We start from the raw sequence: 21,219 nt of genomic DNA, 5'->3' as shown, positions 1-21,219 counted from the left end.
TAATCGCCATGATAAAATACTATAGAAGAAGTAACGAAAGGATGCTGCACACGAACTAGAGGAATTTTGGGTGATGTTCCTGGCGCGAAATCTTTAAGTTTATATCCTCCATCAAATTACCTCGTTACACGTGAATATTAGCATATATATTAGCCTGGTGAACGACAGAACAAATCTAAACCTCAAGATAAACATGTCAGTGAGGAAGCGATGAGTTTCTGTTTGTTTCTGTATCAGAGGTAGCTGGCTACGCAGTAACGTGTAACGAAACGAACATGACCGAGGCCGGAGCGGAGAGAGACTGGGGGAAAAAGACCTCGAAATCGGTTTGTGTTTATGACTGTCGCCCGGACAGCAGCGCAGCGCCGGAGAGGACGCTAGACATCGCGAACATCGATTACAATGGCTTTCTTCAGGCTCTGAGACAGGTAAAACAGCTGCTCTGTTTACCAGGGTAAATTTACCCGCACGCAGTTGCATGACATCTGTCATACTTGTTAACAGTTATATTTAGCAGTGACTGGGTTTTCTTTTCATTTTAGGAGTTTTCACTGTCGACAAACGAGGCTTTCGTTATTAGCACGACGGACCGAAAAGAGATTGACGAAGAACTTTACAGTAAGAGCTCTGAAAGCTATCATTTTATTGGTTGCATTTTTAAAATGTACATATATTTGCGTGTTAAAACGGTAAAAAGTATTGTATTTACATATGTAAACAGTAAGAGCTTTCAACGGTTTTAAGTATATTATATTTATTTATTTTCATTTTCATATCATTTTTATTTTATTTCAAAACTGTAAAAAATTCATGAAAATATTTGATGTTTTTAAGTTAAATATTGTATTTGACTTATTTTCATTTTGTTTACAGTTTTTCAGTGTAGTTTTAGTTTTATTTTAAAAATGTAAAAGTAAATAAAGTGTTTTTTTATTTACATATGTTCATTTTTTTAAAATATACAGTATATTTTTCAAAAATGTATTATAAAACTGAAAATGTTTGATTTTTTAAAAAATGTATATTTAAAATGATTATTGACATATGTTAATTTAGTTGTTTTACATATAAAAATGTAAAAATAGCCTAGTTGTTTATAAAAAATGACTTTCTTATGCACTGATATGGATTTGTTTGTGTTTTGATGTAACAGAGGAGCTGGTTGATGGGAAAACCTTGCAACTGTTGAAGTCTGTGAATCAGGAGCTGACTATGGCGACTCAAGAGCGGATTGAGTTTCTGCCGCACTACCATACTCTAGTGCAATGTGGCATGTATGAGTACTACGCTAGTGAAGGACAGAAAGCGTTGCGTAAGTTTGCACACTTCACCTCTGCCATGCTGGCATACATAGTCAAATCATCCTATCGTTAGTGTGTGAGATCGCTAATATTATCGTGCAGTGTGTGTGGGGGGGCTTTTTTTACTTTTCTGCTCTTTTATTCTATCCTTAATTTACTTTTTTATTTATTAATATAATTGATTATTTGCTTTTATTATCATAGGAAATGACACAAAAAATGTGAATAATTTTCCATCAATTTGCGAACTAAAAAGATAAAGTTGATGATGAAGAAAAATGTCAAGTCACAATATTGGAAACATTTCAGTTTTAAACCATGAAGCGAGCCAGTGGATATCACACAAGCAATGTGCAAAATCTATGAGAGAGTTATGCCGGTAAAGAAGTCTCAAACCACAGTCGAATTATTCATTGCAGAAAGTGAAAGTAAAAAATGACTAAGCTCATGCTGCATTAACAGCGCATATTCTCTCAGAGACGACGAGAGATAAATCTATTTAAACATATGCTGATAACGGTAGGCTATATAACTGTCTTAATTAATTTAGTCTCTTGTGGCCCATACGTACTGAAAAAATGAGAAGAGAAGTATATTGTGTTAAACAAGTTGTTTTTAAAGGTCAGTGTTTGAAATAAAGCTTGCCTATGACCTTGGAGCTGAAACCGAGAATGCTCGACCCCCACATAGACTTTAATTTAAATGAGGGTTGCTGAAGAGTTCAAGAATTAGAAGAGCGAAGAGACCGAGTTGGAGTATACAGAATAGCTAGGTTACAGAGATATGTCAAATTCAGTTTTAAAATCGATAGATGCCTTTATGGGAACATATTGCAGTTTCTTAATGGACATATCAGGAAGACCAGAGTGAAGTGCATTGCAATAATCAAGCCTAGACATAATAAAGGCATGGGCAAGGCGAGAGTCTGGCAATATTTCCAGTTTTTCAGATCATTTTTAATATGGGCATTTAATGTCAACTGTGCATCAAAAATAATGCCTAGATTGCGCACTTGAAACAATGGAGATACTGAATTGAATCAGTTAATAAATTGAAATTAAGTTTATGCAGAGCCGTCTGCATTCTAACACGTAGACTTTCAGTTTTTGACTCATTGAGTTTAAGAGAATTTTCTTGCATCCAAGCTTTTATTTCATCCAAACAATTTGTGAAAAGTGTAATTGTAGAGGTTATTCAGGGTGCGTAACTGCCATAAATCTGTGTATCGTCAGCATAATGACACCCCAGACCAAACCTTCGAATGAAAATAATCTCATTTAATACAGTTATAATTTTTCAATGTAAATTATTTAATTTGGTTGGTAACATTGGTAACAGGTAGGGCTACAAAACGATTAATCGCGACTAATCGTTTGCAGAATAAAAGTTTTTGTTTACATCATATATGTGTGTGTACTGTGTATAATAATTATGTATATATAAATACACAAACATGCATGTATAATTTTAAGAAAAAAAATCTATTTATATATTAAGTATTTATAATTATATATAATATAAATTATATTTAAATATAAAAAATGTATATAAACATGTAAATGTTTTTACATATATACATGCATGTGTGTGTATTTATAAATACATAATTATTTTACACAGTACACACACATATATGATGTAAACAAAAACTTTTATTCTGCAAACGATTAGTTGCGATTAATCGTTATGCTGCCCTACAGGATTGGTATTTTAATTGAATATATTGATCAAATTTAAGAATTTGAAATGAAAGATGGAGCATACATTTAATAAAATTAGGGGAAAAATGCCCTTTATAAAGGTACAAAAAAAGTAATTTTGCCAAAAGAAGAACTTTTATTTTAAATAAATTATATATAATTTATATTTATAATTATATTTATAATTATATATAATAATCATTTTAAATCAACCTACTTCAGTGTGCTATGTTGCCATATCATCATGCTTAACACTGAGAATTTGAATAATTGTAATGTGATGAGCAGATGCAGATCTCTAAATCAAAGAATATGGGCGGTTTGTGCACCAAAGTGCACCAGATTAATGAATTTATCTTCAAAATGTAATAAAAATTCTAGAAAAACCCCTAGAGGTACCGAGCTCCACCCATAAAAATAATGTGGGAAACACATTAGGCTATATGATGATCTATGAAAAATACTAATTTAATTACCTTATTATTAAAATACATTATTAGGATTTGACCACCTCCCCCTCATTTTGAGCCAGGGAAAAACCCATGAATCAAACACAACACCAGAGATGCCTGTCCACCCACGCATCCTTTTAAGGAGGATGGAATGACATACAGTGTCAAATGTAGCGCTAAAGTCTAACAAAACTAAAATTCTGCGAGCACCCGTGTCAGGTCAGATAAGGTGAGAAGGTCATTCGGACAAGAGCGGTTCTGTGTCCTGAAAGATTATTTGTGGACCGATATTTCTGTAACTGACCAACCACAATCTGTTCGAAGACCTTTGCCAGAAAAGGTAGATTCGCTATAGGCCTATAGTTGCGTAAGTATCAGCATCACACCCAGGCTTTTTTTAGGAACTGGTGTGATTGACGCTGTCTTAAGGGTCAATGGAACCTGCCCAGTCATTAGAGAATGAATTATGATTACAGTAATGGAAGCTAATCTATCTAAGCTTTTATTATCCTTGCAGAGCGTGTATGCGGTGATTTCCTATGAAATGATGGCACGACAAATGAATTCTAATATTAATTTTGATAATAATAGTAGCCTAATAATAATAATTTAATACATGAATTGAAATGCCAAATCCTCTCGATATTGCCTATAGCTGATGCTTTTGATGATATCTCTGGCAATCGTCGATACACAATATTATTGTCTATATCGGCATGACCCTTATGTGCACTGTGCCAGTTTAATGTGTGCTGTGTTTCTCTTTTTGTTGTGTTGCAGCCTATGCTTTTGCTGAGCTCATTGATAACGCGCTGTCAGCCACAGGAAAAAACACGGGAATCAGGAGAATTGAAATCAGATTGGTGAGAATTCAACACTGACCCTCACACTTTATTACAAACCCTAGTGAACTGTCTCAGTGTCAGTGGCATACGTTATGAAGGTGTGACTGGAAGACATTCATTTTCAGTAAGACATTTCTGAAAAAAACTAAACAAAACAAACACACCCGTAACCAACAGCAACACACCCTTCCCTTCATTTTTCCGCTCCCCAAATAATGAACAAACTGCAACAAAGGCAACAACTAAAGCTGCCGCATCAGACAGCTTGCTCAAGTATGGATGAATTGTTATTCAACAACAACAGCATATCTTGGTTCTGTGAAACTAGCTAAACTAATGTTACTCACATATCGAACAGAAACAAAGCAACCTCGTCATCCATTTTCAGACCTTTCTGCTCTAACATCTTATTAATATTTATTTATTTTTTGTGCTGGAAAGAATTTAGAATTTTTTTTTATAAAAAAAAAACTCATAAAGGAGTGTAACTTTTCTGCCTGTTGTTTAGAAAAACATTATTTAGCTATTTATTTTAAAACAGCCAGGCTGCTGGTCGTGCTAATGCATTTGACTGCATTTTCTCTGCAGTACCACATTCAAATATCAGATATTACTCATTTTATTGTTATCTGAGAAAAATAGTATTCAGTTCATTCAGTGAATTATGCAGTAATCTACTTTTTGTGGCACTTATTGCACATTGACCTACTATTAGTTTCCATGATCCAGATGTTTTGTTCTCTGTGTGTTTTTCAGCTTTTCGATGAGTCTCAGGGAGGACCTGCTGTTGTGGTGATAGATAATGGATGTGGAATGACATCTAAACAGCTGAACAACTGGGCCGTTTACCGTCTGTCAAAATTTATACGAGAAAATGATATGTGAGCTACTCCAAAACTACTCATAATTCTATTCATGCTGGTACTTATAATGTTAAAACAAGGATATTTGCATCCAAAATGCCCTCTTCATATTTGAAATAATATCCAGCTGACCTGTGCTCATTGTATGATGCCTATTATAGGCCGCATTTACACTGCAGGTCTTGATGCTCAATTCCGATTTGTTGACTAAAACAGATTTTTTTGGATTACCAGCTTACATGTTCTTTTAAAAGTGACCCAAATTCAATATCTGCATTTACACTATTCACTTGGCTTAACAACCAAAGATAGACGTACTTACCTGGAAAAGCTTAGGCCGTATAGGAAGTAAAAATGACGCAATGGACGCATACGAAATGATAATACAAGCTTTTGCTTTCCACACCATCTGTAAAGGTCAGCAAAACATAGGAGAGCCCTTTGTTGCAGCCTGGGCGAATGAAGCAATGATCACTGCTGTAACCGCTGTGGTTTGTGTCCACCTGAATTGATGTGTCCACCATTGGTTATCCGATCTGTCCGCTTACATGGCAGACGCAAATCCGTGTATCCGATTCAGATCAGATTTATTTCCCCATATGAATTAAGGCCTGAAACCAATCTGAGAATATCGGAATCCATGTGCTTTTTTCCTGCCTACACGTTCATGGGTAATATCCGATCTATGCCACAGTGGCGGAAAAAATCGGAATTGGGTCACTTGAGCCATGTAATGTAAATGGGGACATAGATTCAAATACTAATTGTCTTATAAAGCTTGCATTGATAACCATCAGCTTTTTTTTCTCTTTGTTGTGGACATAGCGAAAAACCCGGTTATGTGCGACCAAGTCCAGTTCCACGCAGTCTGAACAGTGACATCTCATATTTTGGAGTCGGAGGCAAACAGGCTGTGTTTTACATCGGCCAGTCTGTCAGAGTATGTTTGCATGCATTTTTTCAACAAGTATCATACTTGCAAATATTCAATAAAGCAGCACAGATATGTCCATTAAGGAATGGCAAATTAAAGACTTTTGTTAAAATGATCCATAAACCAGGTTGGTTTAAAGGGGTGGTTGATTATGATTTCACTTTTCTAACTTTAGTTAGTGTGTAATGCTGCTGTTTGAGCATAAACAACATCTGCAAAGTTACAACGCTCAAAGTTCAAAGCAAAGGGAGATATTTGCTTTTAAAGAAATCGTTTTTTAAGGACTACAACAAACGGCTGGTAGAGACTACACGACATTCCTCCCGGGTTAGGGACATCACCAACCCTAAAATTTACATAAACCCCTCCCCCGGGAACACGATTTATAGGTTATCATTACAGAATATGCTAATCAATGACTAGAAGATAACTACACATAAGCTACATAAATTCATCAACTAAACATTCAGAAATGTCCTGTTGCTTCTACATGTTGTCACTTCTTCTTGAGTCTCTCCATCATTGTCTGACTCCGGTTTGAACATAAAACATAAAAAACACATTCTAAACCTTTTTGAAATGTTCAGTGCATGTGTGTGTGAGGTAAAAGAACACGAGCTCTTGAAGCTCCGCCCCCTGTGCCGGGATCAGCAGCTCATTTGCATTTAAAGGGACACACACAAAACGGTGCATTTTTGCTCACTCTCAAAAAGTGACAATTTTAACATGCTATATAAAAATATCTGTGGGGTATTTTGAGCTAAAACTTCACACACACACTCTGGGGACATCAGAGACTTATTTTACATATTGTGAAAAGGGCATTAAACCACCCCTTTAAGCGGTCTGATCCACATATGTGTGTCATGGTTTCAGGTTTTGTTCAGCTCAAGCCCACTGACTGTCGACGCTTGAGTTTTGCATTATAGTGAATGCTTCAGTTAAAATCAACCAGGCAAAGTTACAGTGAAAAATAAGAGTTTTATTTTGCAGTGTAGTTTTATAAATTGTTTGTGAGAGTTTGCATGGACATTCAGTAAGCTCACACTGAACTTGAACAAACCATGGGGTGTTTAAAACAGGTAGTGATTTTACAAATGATTGGTTAATTGTTTTTTTTAATAGTTTATATGGTGTATTTAAGGAATAGTTGACCACATTATTTACTCGCCCTCATGGTAGTCTCTAAACACTTATGCTAATGCATCTCTTTACATTAAAAAAAAAAATGTTCACAGTGCCTCCTATGACTGTCAACCTCCAAAAAGGGGAGAAACACCAAAAAAGGGCTCTATAAAAGTTGCATAGTAGTTTTAAGTAGACTCGTCATTGATTTCCAGGCCTTCGGAAACCATACAATGGCTTTGTGGCAGAGGTAAAGATTTTGAGTTAATAACCTTTTTGTCACATGTTAAATTTTTTTAATGAAATATTCTTGTAATGTGTGTTTCAGATGATCAGTAAACCTGCAGGCTCTCCAGATGTTCATGAATTTGTCATGTCTAAAGACGACTTTGAGCGCAAGGAGTTAAAAAAGGAAGATATTTACTCTGGCTTCATTAGAAACAGGAAGGTGAGGGAAATACAAGTCATCTCATGTCATTGTTGGCTCCTGGATTTTGTTTTTAAATGTATGTATGTGTGTGTGTGTGTGTGTTTTGTTTGCTTTTGCAGCCTGGGGATTGCTCGCATGTGAATGTCAGCAATGAGCAGTTTCTGCAGTCTATTGTGATTGAAGAAGATGGGAAGGAGAGTTTCACTGCAGTTGTCATCACTGGAATCCTTCCAGAACACGTCACCTACCTCAAACAGTATTTCTCTCTGTGGACCAGAGAGTTAGCGTACGTCCCAAAAACACATACACAAACTCCTCCTTTAGGGGGCATTTAAACCACATCATTAGCAATTAAAAACGTAAAACTTTTTATCCGTTCTGGCCATTCATTTACATGAGAGTGGTGTTTTGGGGGCCTGAAAACGCACGTTTTTAAAAATGACTCTCTTGGAATCTGCAAACAAATATCTGTTATGAGCCAATTATTTTTAATGAATTAGTCTCAAACTCATTCAGTTGTGTGCAAAAAACTAACGACTACTATATTAATAATAATAGTACATAGTTGATGTGTCCTTAAGAACTGTGAGATGTGCATCAGTTCTGTATTAAAAGTGATGTACACATAACAGTATGCACTACTCAGTCGTCTGCAGTACATGGTGCTTCTATAGCTAGCATTTATTTGTATTTATTTGGTAACACTTTACAACAAGGTCCAATTAGTTAACGTTAGTTAATGCATTAATTAACGTTATCTAGCAATGAGTAATGCATTTGCTACAATATTTATTAATCTTTGTTAAGATTAGTTAATTAAAATACAGCTGTTCATGTTAGTTCAAGATACAACTTTTGATTTTATTAATGTATTAGTAAATGTTGAAACTTAAATAATATTCAATTGAAATTGAACTAATTTTCATTTAGTTTTTTCATTGTTAGTTCATGTAATTTATGTAGTTAACTAATGTCAACAAATGGAACCATATTGTAAATTAACAATTTGAGTTTTTTGTTTTGTTCATTTTGTGCTTTGAGATTTCTGTGTCTGTTGTTGTTTGATTAACATTAAAACGGACTGTAGCTGATTTATTAGGCAGCTGTCACTTTAAGAGCTGCACGGAGCCAGTATACTGTTACACAACCGTTTTTATTTCTCAACTGTTTGTGTTCATTTACAAGGATACTTGGCAATATGGCCATTTTGACATTATTTTGTGTGAAAATGTCCTTTTAAGTGCAACAAGATTTGAAAGAGAACTCGAGTCATCTTGCTCTTGAAAAACAATGCAAATGCTAAACTTTCGTGATCGGGCGAGTGAAAATTCCGTCAACTGTCCGTAGCGTCGTTCATGCGGGCCCCTGGGCTTCAGGCAGTCATTATTGTCGAGCCCTGATAAAAGCTACAATTTATTTTGAAGGCAAGCCATGGGCCATTTAATACTGTTTGTTTTATTTCAGGCATACTTACCATTATTATATACACGGAGCTGATGGAAATGACACGAGAAAAAAGAGAAAAACTGACCATTCCTCTAACATTGACATTCAGGTATAGATGCTTATGTATTTCTGACACCAAATGCATTGATCAAGGTTTTTTTGTTTTTTTTCTGAAGCTCTCTTTTTCTGTTTTCTCAGATCAGTTTGTTTGAGCGTTCCACTCGAGTTCCCCGTGTGGTGAATCTGAGGGAGGTTGATAATGACATGCAGACTCTGTATGTCAGCTCCAGTGCTTCTACTTTTGAGTTTAAAGCCACCGGCGCTAGAGATTCCTTAGTGGAGGGATTGATCCGATATCACCCGTTCCTCTACGATCAAGAAACATACCCAGTGGATCCATATGCTGCCTCAGCAGGTATTGTAAATTTAAAGGGTTAGTTCACCAAAATTTTTATTTCAGTCATTAATTATTCACCCTCAGGTCGTTCCAAACCCAAAAGACCTTCGTTCATCTCCGGAACACAAATTAAGATATTTTTAATGAAATCCGAGAGCTTTCTGATCCCTCCATAGACAATAATTTAATTATCACTTTCAAGGCCCAGAAAGGTACTAAAGACATCGTTAAAATAGTCCATGTGACTCCAGTGGGGATTCCGTAGAACCCGGAAGTGCTGCACTGTTCACACTACGTTAACAGCGTAGGAGAATGACGTGGAAGAGAAGAAATTGACGAATAAAGTCGTTTATTTTTGTTTTGTTTTTGCGGCCAAAAAGTATTCTCGCTTCATAAAATTAAGGTTGAACCACTGGAGTCACATGGACTATTTTAACAATGTCTTTAGTACCTTTCTGGGGCTTGAAAGTGATAATTAAATTGTAGTCTATGGAGTTGTCAGAGAGCTCTTGGATTTCATCAAAAATATCTTAATTTGTGTTCCGGAGATGAACGAAGGTCTTACGAGTTTGGAATGATATGAGCGAGTAATTAATGACTGAATTTTCATTTTTGGGTGAACTATCCCTTTAAAGAGGACCTATTATGCTTTCTTACATTTTTCTTTTTCTTTAGTGTGTAATGTTGCTGTCTGAGCATGAAAAAGGTCTGCAAAAATGCAAAACACAAAGTTACTCCAAAAGGACTATTACTATATTATGAAGCACTGTTTCTGAACTCCCTGAAACACCTCGATTGTAGTCTTGAGTTTTCTTCCGGGAACGTACACGTCACAGTATTTCTCATTTAAATAATTCCTGCCCAAGACGTGCACCAAAAAAGGGGTTCAGTTGCGTTAGTAGTTGATGTGATGTGATGTAAATTTCATCATCAGGATGGTCCACAAACATGCTGTTCCAAGAACAGTAAACAAAGCAGAATATCATACGCATTGGTTGCATGAAATGGCAGATCCGCTACTTTTCTTCTTCTATCCTTCCGAGCGAATGTCCTGTAAAAGAAAAGGAAAATGTACTGCACATGTGTCAAACTCAAAATCTGGCTCCAACAGCACCTGTTAGCTTAGCTTCCAAACAAGATGGCGGATATTACTTTTAGTTTCTGCAAGTGAAGTCCCACCCACTGATCTGTAATAGGTCTGTAGCGTGAGTGGGTCCCACCCCCTGGAAAAATGAGGAATGAGTGTTTGTAGTCTCAACCCCTCTACAAAGATATGGGACTTCCTGCTTAGAATGATGCAAACTGACAATTTTTACTTCATTATAAGCAGGAACTGCAACACCGAAATCCGTATTTCTCCCGTCTCAGGGGAAAATGAGGGAATAATACATGACCATTCAAAAATATGACTGGGTTTCAAACGATACAAAGCTTAATGCAAATGGGTGAAGTGTCCCTTTAAGTATATCCGGGTTTAAACAGAGCAAGACTGGGAAGAGAGGTGCTGCAACAAAGTAAAGTATGTGAAAAATAAAAAATGTTTTTTGAACATTGAAGCATGGAAACTGTAGGAGAATTTACAGTTAAGACCTGAGGACCAGATATTTGATGAATGAAGACCAGGAGTCAGAGACTTTTTTTTATTATTTTTTTACTAAAGAATAGTTTGCAGATTCATCAGCAAAAGTCAGCTTTAACACTCAGCAAGGAGTTCATAGGCTGCTTTGCGTACACATTATATACAGCAGCAAGTATACTCTTAACACAGACCACTAAACTATGTCATCGCTTCAGGTTGAATGATTGTGATTGGTTAAGAAATAGATCAACTTAGAAAATATCCACATATGGGCTTATAATCAGAAGCATATCTCCATTGATTTTCCGGATGACAACCAAGTTCCCGGTTTAGACACAAAGTGGCCCACTGAGGTCACAAATCTGAGTTTCTAGGCTCCAGTTTGTCTGACACATTGTGTCTGTACTCGCACACACACACACACACACAGACACAGACACAGACACAGATACACAGCGTCTTCAAGGCTGGAGTTGGTCGAGCTTTAGCCCTGATCAGGAAACTTTACCAAAACATATTGACAAGATATACTTTCTCTCAGTTAGAGGTTCAGACATTTTTAGTCATTTATTCTCTAGTGATTAAAGTTGAGAAGTAAAGTAAGAATTGGTCACGTAGGAGACAGGGCTGAGTGACCCCAGTGACCTAGGCTGTCAGGGCCAGCTGGAAGAGTAAATATATGTTTTAACATGTGTTGGGTGCTTCTCCCACAAAAAAAGTGCGAGCACGCTGTTTCAGTGAATAGACATGTAATTCTATAACTACGTAAATCTCAAAAGCTTGTAAAAGTTATTCAAATCATTTAATATTTTGCAGGATAAATATTGATTAATAGGCTAACTTACAAATCACTCATAACAAATCAGTCAAAGGATATATATTTCAGAATCCACCACTTCAAACCTATTCTAATAGACCCCAAAAACAAAATCAAGTCTTTGTAAAAGGGCATAATATGGCCTCTTTAAATATTTTCTGGTTATTTGGGACAGCAAGTTTTCATTTACACTTTCAATGTCTAGATTAATAGAGGAACAGCCATAAATCTGCGGTCATTGTAATGTTGGAGTAACATACGCATAAACATTTTGTCTTTGTTTAAATTGTAACTCCTGTTGTTTCAAAAAGTATTAGCACACCTCTTCAATGAACAGTTTACTGGTGCGCATATATAGACTTGCTCTGTAATGCGTACCATAGAAAAATGACAATAATAATGCAGTAATAAATTATAAACTGTCTATTCCACACTAATGGCAGTGATGAAAGAGATGCTATAATAATAAAATAGCTGATTCCAGTTTGACTGCTAAGATAGTTCTTTCTATATCGGTCTGTGTGGTTGTATTTTAGGTCCTTCAGAGGATGAAGATGAAGATTGTGTAGTTTTGAATCCCGAAGGCCGAGGCAAACGACCAATCTTTGAGTGCTTTTGGAATGGACGGCTCATTCCCTACACTTCTGTCTCGGAGTAAGTTTTTTTTTCTTTCTTTCTTATTCTTTATTCTTAAATTCAGTGGTCACATTTTAACTTGCATTTCTGTATTTCTAAATACTACTTATGGCCGTTTCATAATTTTTGTGTCAGTTTAATCTCTCTCTTTTTGGCCCATTTTACTTGTAGAAAAATAATTATGCAAATAATTATGCACATCTGAATATAAGGCATTTTTCACTTTGGTTTGGAATTGGTCAAATGTGCATGGAAAATATATATATAAAATTAAGGATCATGTAATAAAAAAAGATTTGCCATGACAAGAATAAAAAAATAATATTGTTTTTTAGATATAATATATTCATTCAAATAGAAAAGTTATTTTAAATTGTAATAATATTGCACAATATTACAGTTTTTACTGTGGTTTTGATCAAATAAATGCAGCCTGGGTGAGCATCAGAGATTTATGCATGGAAGGGGCACTTATTGATGGGGCTTTTGGAGTGATTGGGAAATGCTGCTTTATGGTACATTCACACAGGACATGTTCTTATGTTCAAAAACAGTTAGATGGGGTGGAGCAGAGCATTTAACTTGAAATGCAAATTCTTTGAACATATAGACCAATAATAAAAAATAAAAAATAGTGCTGAAGGCAAACAAGAACACATCTTTACAGAAATATTTGACATCGAAATGCTAGAAAAAAGCTATCAGAAAGATAACAATATTTTGAACAATTATCCTTTTTTATGTTCAATTTCACCTAACATGAATAACAATTTGTATGTGTGTTAGGTTTGAGTGGTGTAAAAGGCCTAAGAAAGCAGGTGCGGTGCCTTTTGAGTGTTATAACCGGATTTCAGGAGTTCTCTTCGCCAACGACCGATTCCAAGTCAGCACCAACAAACTTACCTTTATGGACCTGGAGCTTCAACTCCGTGACAAAGAGACCATTTTTACCAGAGTGAACAATGGCCAGGTACAGAAACACACTCCTGAACTCTGAAAGACACATGGTTTAACACTGCTTACATGCACTTGATTCAAAGCCCAGTAAACACATTCTGATCTGTTTTATCCAGGAGCAGCGAGTGAAGATTGAGAGGGAGTTTACTATCTGGATAAAAGAATGTCATGAGCGTTATGATAAGCAGGTATGTGTCTGCTAGTGTGAGGCCATGTGTGAAAAGTATGCAAAGAAAAAGCAGATGTAACTACTCGATCAGTGCTTTATGTATGGTTCCATTGAACATGCTTAATGTGCTTTTGCATTATAAATATTAAATATTTGGTGAGAAAATCACCCAAATCAAAGGCATTATATTTATTGTGACAGATGAAATCTTTAAATACAAGACATTTAAAAAAGTGGTTTTAGAAGTCATGTTATATTGTTTTTTATTATTGTTATTATCATATGGAACATAAGCCTTTGTTCTCAGTAAATACAGATAAAATTTTTTTTTTTTGAAGCTTCCATAGTTATACTCACTTACTCCCTTCATGTATTTAATTTAACTTTAGTAATTATAATAATATTCAGTATGAAAATATAAAATACAAATACAAGGTTTGTGTCACTGTTTTGTTTTGTCCTCACATTTAGATGGCAACAATTGATTGTCTCTTTGTGTGTCTGTGTTTTTGTGTGTCTTTGTTTCTGTGTGTGTGTGTGTGTGTGTGTGTGTGTGCAGGTGATGTTTCAAGGATTTCAGGGTGTGATGACACGTGAGGATGTCCCGAAACGGCTTCAGTCACCCTGGGCTCAATTCAAGGCCATTAAGTGGGACGGCAAGACTTACAAAAAAGGACAATTAGTGAGTGATCTAGTAGTTTTTACATTTTCACACAGTCATATACAACACCAGTGTAGGGGAGTGACACTTTTAAAAAAGTAATATGTTACAATGTTACATTACTCCCTAAAAAGTAAAGTTATGTCACGTTACTTTTAGGGCTGGGGTGAAAATATTGTTTTCTGGAAATCGATTCTCATTTTGATTCTCAAATCCCAGGAATCGATGCGTGAATAAATGCCTTTGGTGATTCCATGTTGTGTGTTAATTTAATTTAAAGTCCCCCTGTGGTGAAAATCACTTTTAAATGTTGTTTATATGTCTATCTGGTGTTTTTAATATGATTTAAGACAAACCATGTGCAAATTCATAAGTCAACACCATTGCGGAGTATTTTCTCCTTAAAACTGCAGTGAATCAAAGACAGTCTCAAAAATCACAGTTTGAAATTGCTGGTGTTTCTGACGTAACAAAATACTTTTTAACCAACCAATCACGTCTTGATTGGTTGATTTGGGCTTTAGCATATCATTAACTATGTTACGAAGCAGACGAGTCGCAAAGGTTATCCCGGTATATTTTTTATATGAAAAATCGGCTAGGCTACATTTAGCAATATAGCGTGTGAATTATGTATTATGATGTATATTTGAGTGTTATGTCGAACTATATACCTTTCTCCACTGATGTTCTGAGTTGTTCAAAACGTTTCTAAGGATGCTGATTTTTTTGAAGGCAGCTGTCTGACTCTGAGATGGAGAACGGGAACATGGCTTGTGTAACATTAGCAACGCATTATTAGCTGTTTGATAACATGGTCAAGTCAAAGGCTAATCATATTAATAACCGGTATGTGTCCGACGTTGTAGAAAGCGATAGATAAAACGCATTAACATTCTGAATCATCGACTTCTTGTAGACAAGCTTGTGTGAGTGGAGACGGGGCTCATTTGCATATTCATGGTTCTGCGTATACTGAATGAAGCAAGTGTGTAGAGTCACATTCAAGTTATTTTAAGGCATGAATAATTGTTTTTTTCACTGGAATTTTTTTTTTATATGTAACTTTGGTGATCAAAGATGAGTTTTAAGGGATAAAATTATTGACCACAGGGGGACTTAGATTTTTTTGAGGTGTTTCACAAAGCCAGATTGTTCAGCTACTTAAAGCGTTTTGTGTCATTTCTGTTATGTTTATTCGCTATGAAGTAAAAAAGCTGAATGAACACCCTTTAAGAGTCAGGGCTTGTAAGACATCATACTGTTTATAAGTGAGTAGTTACTATCTTTGGTAACACTTTACAATTAGGTTTCATTAGTTAACAACATTAGTTAACTACTTTAGTTAACATGAACTATCAATGAACAACACTTCTACGGCATTTATTAATCTTAGTTAATGTTAATTTAAACTTTTACTGATACATTATTAAAATAAAAAATTGTATTTGTTAACAACATTAGTTAATGCACTGTGTACTAAAATGAACAAACAATGAAGTACTGTATTTTTATTAACTAACATTAACAAAGATTAATAAAAACTGTAACAAATGTTTTGCTCATTATTAGTACATGTTAGTTAACTAATGTTAACTAACTAACATTAAATAATGTTAATAAATGATACCTTATTGTAAAGTGTTACCGCATCTTTAGTAGTGTCAGTAAACAATAAATAACATGAAAATATATGTATTAGTCAGGCCATTGTCTTTATTTTTATGAATCAGGTTGTATTTCTAGTGTTCTCAAATGTGTTTCTTTCTCATTTTCAGGTGAAATCAGTGAAAACTCAGCCCATCTTCTATGGCTCTATAGTTCAGTTCTTGCTTTACGGACACGTTGAAGGTGATGTGTACGCCACTGGAGGACATGCCCAAATTGCACTGGTGAGGAAGGATATTCATTTATTTATTCACTTTTAGGAAGATTTTGTCCATTCATCCATTCACCCTCATGTCCATCCAAACCTGTATTTTTTTTTTTTTTCTTCCTTGGTCCACAAAAGCAGATGTTAGGCAGAATCTCTCATTTGTAAAGGAGAATTGTAACCCCAACATTAACAAAGTACCATTTATTAATCCTCAGGAGTGAATTGAGTAAAACAGATAGGCCATCGTTTTGTTTCGTCTGTCCAATGGATGTCTCATCCAGAACTTCACTTGCCTGGATCGGTCACAGGAACGTCAAGCAATTTGAAAATGGTCTTGTAAATGGTTGACGGTGCTTTGGTAACCTTCATTCTTAGATCCTGCGATCAGCATTTTAATAATCATTTTTGTAGTTAAAAGACATCCTAAAATGGCCTAGACAATATTATTGCAGTTCTTGTCAGTTTAGATTTTTGTTTCCGATTCCGAATGAATGTATGACCAAAGAGTTATAGTCGTGACTCGTGACTAAACACTGCAGGACAGAGTTGCTCTCGTTTGGTGTATACTGTATGCATACGTTTCTCCAGTTGGACAATTATTCAAAGCTGCACATAGCCAGCAAAGTTTAAACCCTTGTTTTAGCGCAGTGGTTAACTGACAGGTGAGTAGGAGGTCCTTCACTGCTGTTCAAACTCATCCGTCCACATGAATGTTTGTACTATGTGTTTTGTACTTGTACAACATTTTGGATCTTTTGTGGCTTTTTTGGTTTTGTATAAGTCTCTGTGATGTGTTCCTGTAGGAACCGAAGGAGTTGTATGATGAGGAAAGAATCATTCCCATCTTTAAGATCGACAGACAGGTCACAGCAGCAGCCATTAAGGAACACATTGATAATGAGCTCACAAAGTAAGACTCACCATTTATTCTGTATTTCACCTTAACAGTCAAGGAGGATTGTTGAATAAATTATAATATATATATTTTTTACCATAAATGATTTGGTATTATTCATAGTTATTAATTATTCATAGTTTTTACTTCCAAAAACAATTAATTGGACAGGTTTTTACAGAAAAATGACATATAATGCAATGTTAAATAATTTACTATTTTTTTCCCACCACATATGGTAAGGTAACAGGAAACGCTTAACGCTTGAAAAGCGTGGATGCCGTTATTTTTGCGGCTGACGTTTTTGCATATGCATTTGTAGGAGTTTCCCTTTCTGATGCAAAATTCATGGGAGAGTATTTAAATAAATCACACAACATGATTTACTAAGGTTTGCGCTAGTCAATTTACTGGTATTTGCTCCATTATTTAACGCCCCCAAAAAGCATGTTTTAACCGATTTTGCGCTTGTCATGCTGCGATAGTTGCTGTCGGAAGAATCGCAGAGAACAGAGAGTGTGTGAGAGAAGGGAGAGAATTTCTCCTCTTGTGTTCGTTTATTTGGAATGCTAGAGTAAGACGTTATTTGGACATATCGTTCGCCAAGCCACGTTATTTTTAATTTGCTGCGCCTGTGGTGTTTGTAGATCTTTGCTTGTTTGCGACCCTACGCTAATTTGCGCTGCTCTTGATAGATTGCCCTGTTTAGTAAATCTGGCTCTTCGTTTGTGATTTAATTACTTTTTCTTATCATCAGACTTCCAGACCAGTTGAGGGTTACATGGCCTGAGGGAAACGCTTGGGCTGAGAAAGATGCTCGTCCAGCTGGGACACCCATGGGTAAACAAACTCGCACACATACAAACACTTTGCAGTGCTAAACTTACATTATATAGATTAGCCACAGGTAATAACCTTTACTTCATAAAATTCAAAATATACTCTCACAGGCCTATGCCCTTATTTTTACAGACAGCACAAAGTTTTTAGTATAAATCTGTTCTTGTCCAGGTCCGATTAAAGTGGAGATATTGAACAAAAATGGAGAATCGATGTCTCGACTGCCTGTGGCCGGCAATTCTAAGAAACTGAAAGTTGAACTGAAAGTCATCTGGCACTGTGAGTCACATTTTTTATATTTTTTATTATTGTTTGGAAACTGCAGGAAAAGTAATAGTGCCGATACATGATCTCCATCTGCTGTTAGTCGGCTGACCAGCAGGTGGAGCAAGCGCATGTTGACGAAGACTAGAGCAACGGGTAGAGATTCATTCATTCATAAAAATGGATTTACTGAAATGGAGCAAGCAATAAGTATTTGTGATGATTATCAGGGCCTGTATGGAAAAGCTGATAAAGACACAAAAGCTGTGTTTACATTTAAAGGTGCTCTAAGCGATGTCACGTTTTTTTAGGCCGAAACATTTTTGTCACATACAGTAAACATCTCCTCACTTTCTGCTAGCTGGCTGTCCCCTGAACACACTGTAAAAAAACGCGGTCTCTGTAGACAGCCCAGTCTCCACAAATGGCAGCAAAAACAAACTGGCCCAGCCTGGACCATGAAACATAACAAACAGTGTTCCAGCCAGTAACCGCCAAGAATGATGTGGGGTTGGGGGTTGGGGGGTTAGTGCGCGTGCACATGAAGGGGGGTGTGGGGAGTGGAAGAGAGAGAAGCATGAAGAGGGAAGTTAGCTAGAGGAGAGATGTCCTAGACAACGACTAACGTTAGAATTATATTCTCTTGAATTTTGATATGGCCGTCACACGACCAAAGAGACGTTCCGATGAACAAATAGCAAAGAAGAGGGAAAAGGAGAATTATAATGTTATTCCTCGATGCTGATGTACAGATCAAACGTTAAACCTGAGGTAGACAAATATTTCTCTTGTTTGTTTAGTTTCCTTAACTTGCTCTGCAGTGCAGCTTTAAGGGCATCCCCTTTATGAAAAAACAATCCAGAGAATTGTGGGGATGAGAGTAAAAAGTATTATCTCTGCTAATAGGGTGCAGCTCTCTCAAAATATTCACCAGACCATGATTCGTACAAATATTATGTAAAGTGTACAAGGATTTATAGCCTGTTGAAACCTAGGGTGAGGAATTACCATTACCTCAAATTACCATCCAGTACGCAATTGAAATCACCCCCTAAAAATCCCATACTCTTACAAAGTTGGTTAAACTTTAGGACCACATGTGACAAAATTAGGACAGTCTATATTTGGAGCATATACAGAATCATTCACTGCATGCTCGAGAATGAATGGGGTGTTTTTATTAATAAGAATTGCAGTGCCCCTACTATTTGACGTACTGTAAAAGAAGAAAAGTAAATTGGTCAGACACAGTCTCTTTTCAACTTATTGGGCCCTATTTTAACGATCTGAAACGCAAGTGTCAAAGCGCAAAGCGCAAGTAACTTTGTGGGCGGGTCTTGGCGCTGTTGCTATTTTCCCGGCGGGATAAATGACTCTTGCGCCTGGCGCAAATCTAAAATGGGTTGGTCTGAAGTAGCTTCATTATTCATAGGTGTGGTTTGGGCGTAACGTGAAATAAACCAATCAGAGCGACATCTCACATTCCCTTTAAGAGCAGGCGCGCTTGTTCTAAAGCGGATTCCTATTATAACGGCGGATTTGCCAGACGCACGCGAGGAGCGGTTCACAGCCGAGGAGACCGACGTTCCCGTCAGGGACGTTGGGGATGGAGAAACACACCCAAATTAACTTCGGTTAAACAGGCGTATGATAATTTGGGTAAATGTGTAAGCTAGATGTATGCTTTTGTAATAAACTATCTATCTATCTATCTATCGATCTATTTATCTTTCGTAATAATGTATGATTTGCAAAAATTATAACTGCTGCGTCTGTGTGTATATGAGAGAATCAAAGTGTATGCGCATTGTGCACACGCTACATTGATTAAGGCCAAGCATGCGCTCTTAAAATAGCATATGAATAACATGCGCAACGCGCCACTGACTTTAAACTGTTTTTTTTCGGTTAGTGGCGCAATTGTTTTCTAAACCTGTAAAATAGCATGAGGGAACGTTTGCGCCGGAACACGCCTCCTCTTTGCGCTGAACCGCCCCGGGGAGCGCAAGTGTATTTCTTAGTTAACCGACGTGCTTCTGTGGAGGGAAAAGTCCGCTTTGCGCGGGTGCAAAATAGGAATGATACATGCGTCGGTGTACAAAGTCAATTGCGCTGGGTGCAAGATAGGGCCCATAGTGTTCCGTATTGGACAGATGAGCTGCTTGTAATAGTGCTATAGATATATGCTCTTTTTTTGAGAAATGTTATAATTTTCTTTGTCATAATTACAAGACCTATGGCCTTCACATTCCAAGTTATTAATTTAAGAGCATTATGCACACAAGAAATCAAGATGAAGTCAAATCAAAAGAATAAAAGCATACAAAAAATACAAGTTAATAAAATGTCAATATTAGATACTGTTTTACGGTGTGTACTTTACTCTTAACACCTTTTACCTATTTATTTATTATTCTCAGGTAAGGTAAAGAAAGTCAAATCTGACCTAAACCGTAAGCATTCAAAAGGTACTTACAATTTGGTCAGAAGACTCCTCTGTGGTATGTTCTCATTAAAAGTCTTCCAGCATCATAAATCTAAGTCTCAGTAGGCAGATTTTGTAATCAATTAAATTTATTTTAATTGGTTACTTTTCTTTTTATAATAAACAAAAATATAAAGGCGAATACAACTTCATCGTTTAAGTATACAATACAATAATCACATTTTGAATCAAAGGTGTAGTAAGCTCTGGGCTTCTTATCTTCTGCTTGGGGTTTCTTGTCCTCAGCTCTGGGCTTCTAGGCGTCGGGGGCACTGGCGTATTAGTATCCCCCGAGGCAGTAAGTTCATCAGTCTTTTATACTCCTTGTTTACAACAGGCATTTGGTTGACACTCCTCCAAAGTTTCCCAGATCCTTCTCCAGGCAGGTGCAAGCGGTCCACTTCTTCATGTCCTTGAACTACAGTAAACTCAGCTAAGATTGCTGAGTTCATTTAAAGTTCTAGGAGTTTAGCACACACACATAATCACACTTTTCTGCTCCTCTTAACATGGGTTGGCACAGTCACATATACATACATAAACCAAT

The 21,219-nt window shown here is 36.4% G+C and overlaps 1 protein-coding gene across 1 annotated transcript in view; it reads left to right on the top strand.

The window, feature by feature from the left end:
* Nucleotides 1-8: 8 nt before the first annotated feature.
* The window catches only part of smchd1 (structural maintenance of chromosomes flexible hinge domain containing 1), a 62,821-nt gene continuing 41,610 nt past the window's right edge, over nucleotides 9-21,219 (top strand). Inside the window, exons 1-18 of the mRNA XM_084403741.1 lie at nucleotides 9-428; nucleotides 543-618; nucleotides 1,154-1,312; nucleotides 4,234-4,316; nucleotides 5,055-5,179; nucleotides 5,987-6,101; nucleotides 7,549-7,668; nucleotides 7,770-7,936; nucleotides 9,115-9,205; nucleotides 9,295-9,511; nucleotides 12,426-12,543; nucleotides 13,312-13,495; nucleotides 13,599-13,670; nucleotides 14,211-14,333; nucleotides 16,091-16,204; nucleotides 16,992-17,098; nucleotides 17,841-17,923; nucleotides 18,095-18,202. Of these exons, the coding sequence (XP_084259867.1) occupies nucleotides 276-428; nucleotides 543-618; nucleotides 1,154-1,312; nucleotides 4,234-4,316; nucleotides 5,055-5,179; nucleotides 5,987-6,101; nucleotides 7,549-7,668; nucleotides 7,770-7,936; nucleotides 9,115-9,205; nucleotides 9,295-9,511; nucleotides 12,426-12,543; nucleotides 13,312-13,495; nucleotides 13,599-13,670; nucleotides 14,211-14,333; nucleotides 16,091-16,204; nucleotides 16,992-17,098; nucleotides 17,841-17,923; nucleotides 18,095-18,202 (2,215 nt within the window). The 5' untranslated portion in view covers nucleotides 9-275. The remainder of the gene's footprint in view (nucleotides 429-542; nucleotides 619-1,153; nucleotides 1,313-4,233; nucleotides 4,317-5,054; nucleotides 5,180-5,986; nucleotides 6,102-7,548; nucleotides 7,669-7,769; nucleotides 7,937-9,114; nucleotides 9,206-9,294; nucleotides 9,512-12,425; nucleotides 12,544-13,311; nucleotides 13,496-13,598; nucleotides 13,671-14,210; nucleotides 14,334-16,090; nucleotides 16,205-16,991; nucleotides 17,099-17,840; nucleotides 17,924-18,094; nucleotides 18,203-21,219) is intronic.

This window comes from Rutilus rutilus (genome assembly GCF_951802725.1).
Source record: "Rutilus rutilus genome assembly, chromosome: 3".
In the NCBI taxonomy this organism is placed as follows: domain Eukaryota; kingdom Metazoa; phylum Chordata; class Actinopteri; order Cypriniformes; family Leuciscidae; genus Rutilus; species Rutilus rutilus.
This window is presented reverse-complemented; position numbering and strand designations above follow the sequence as displayed.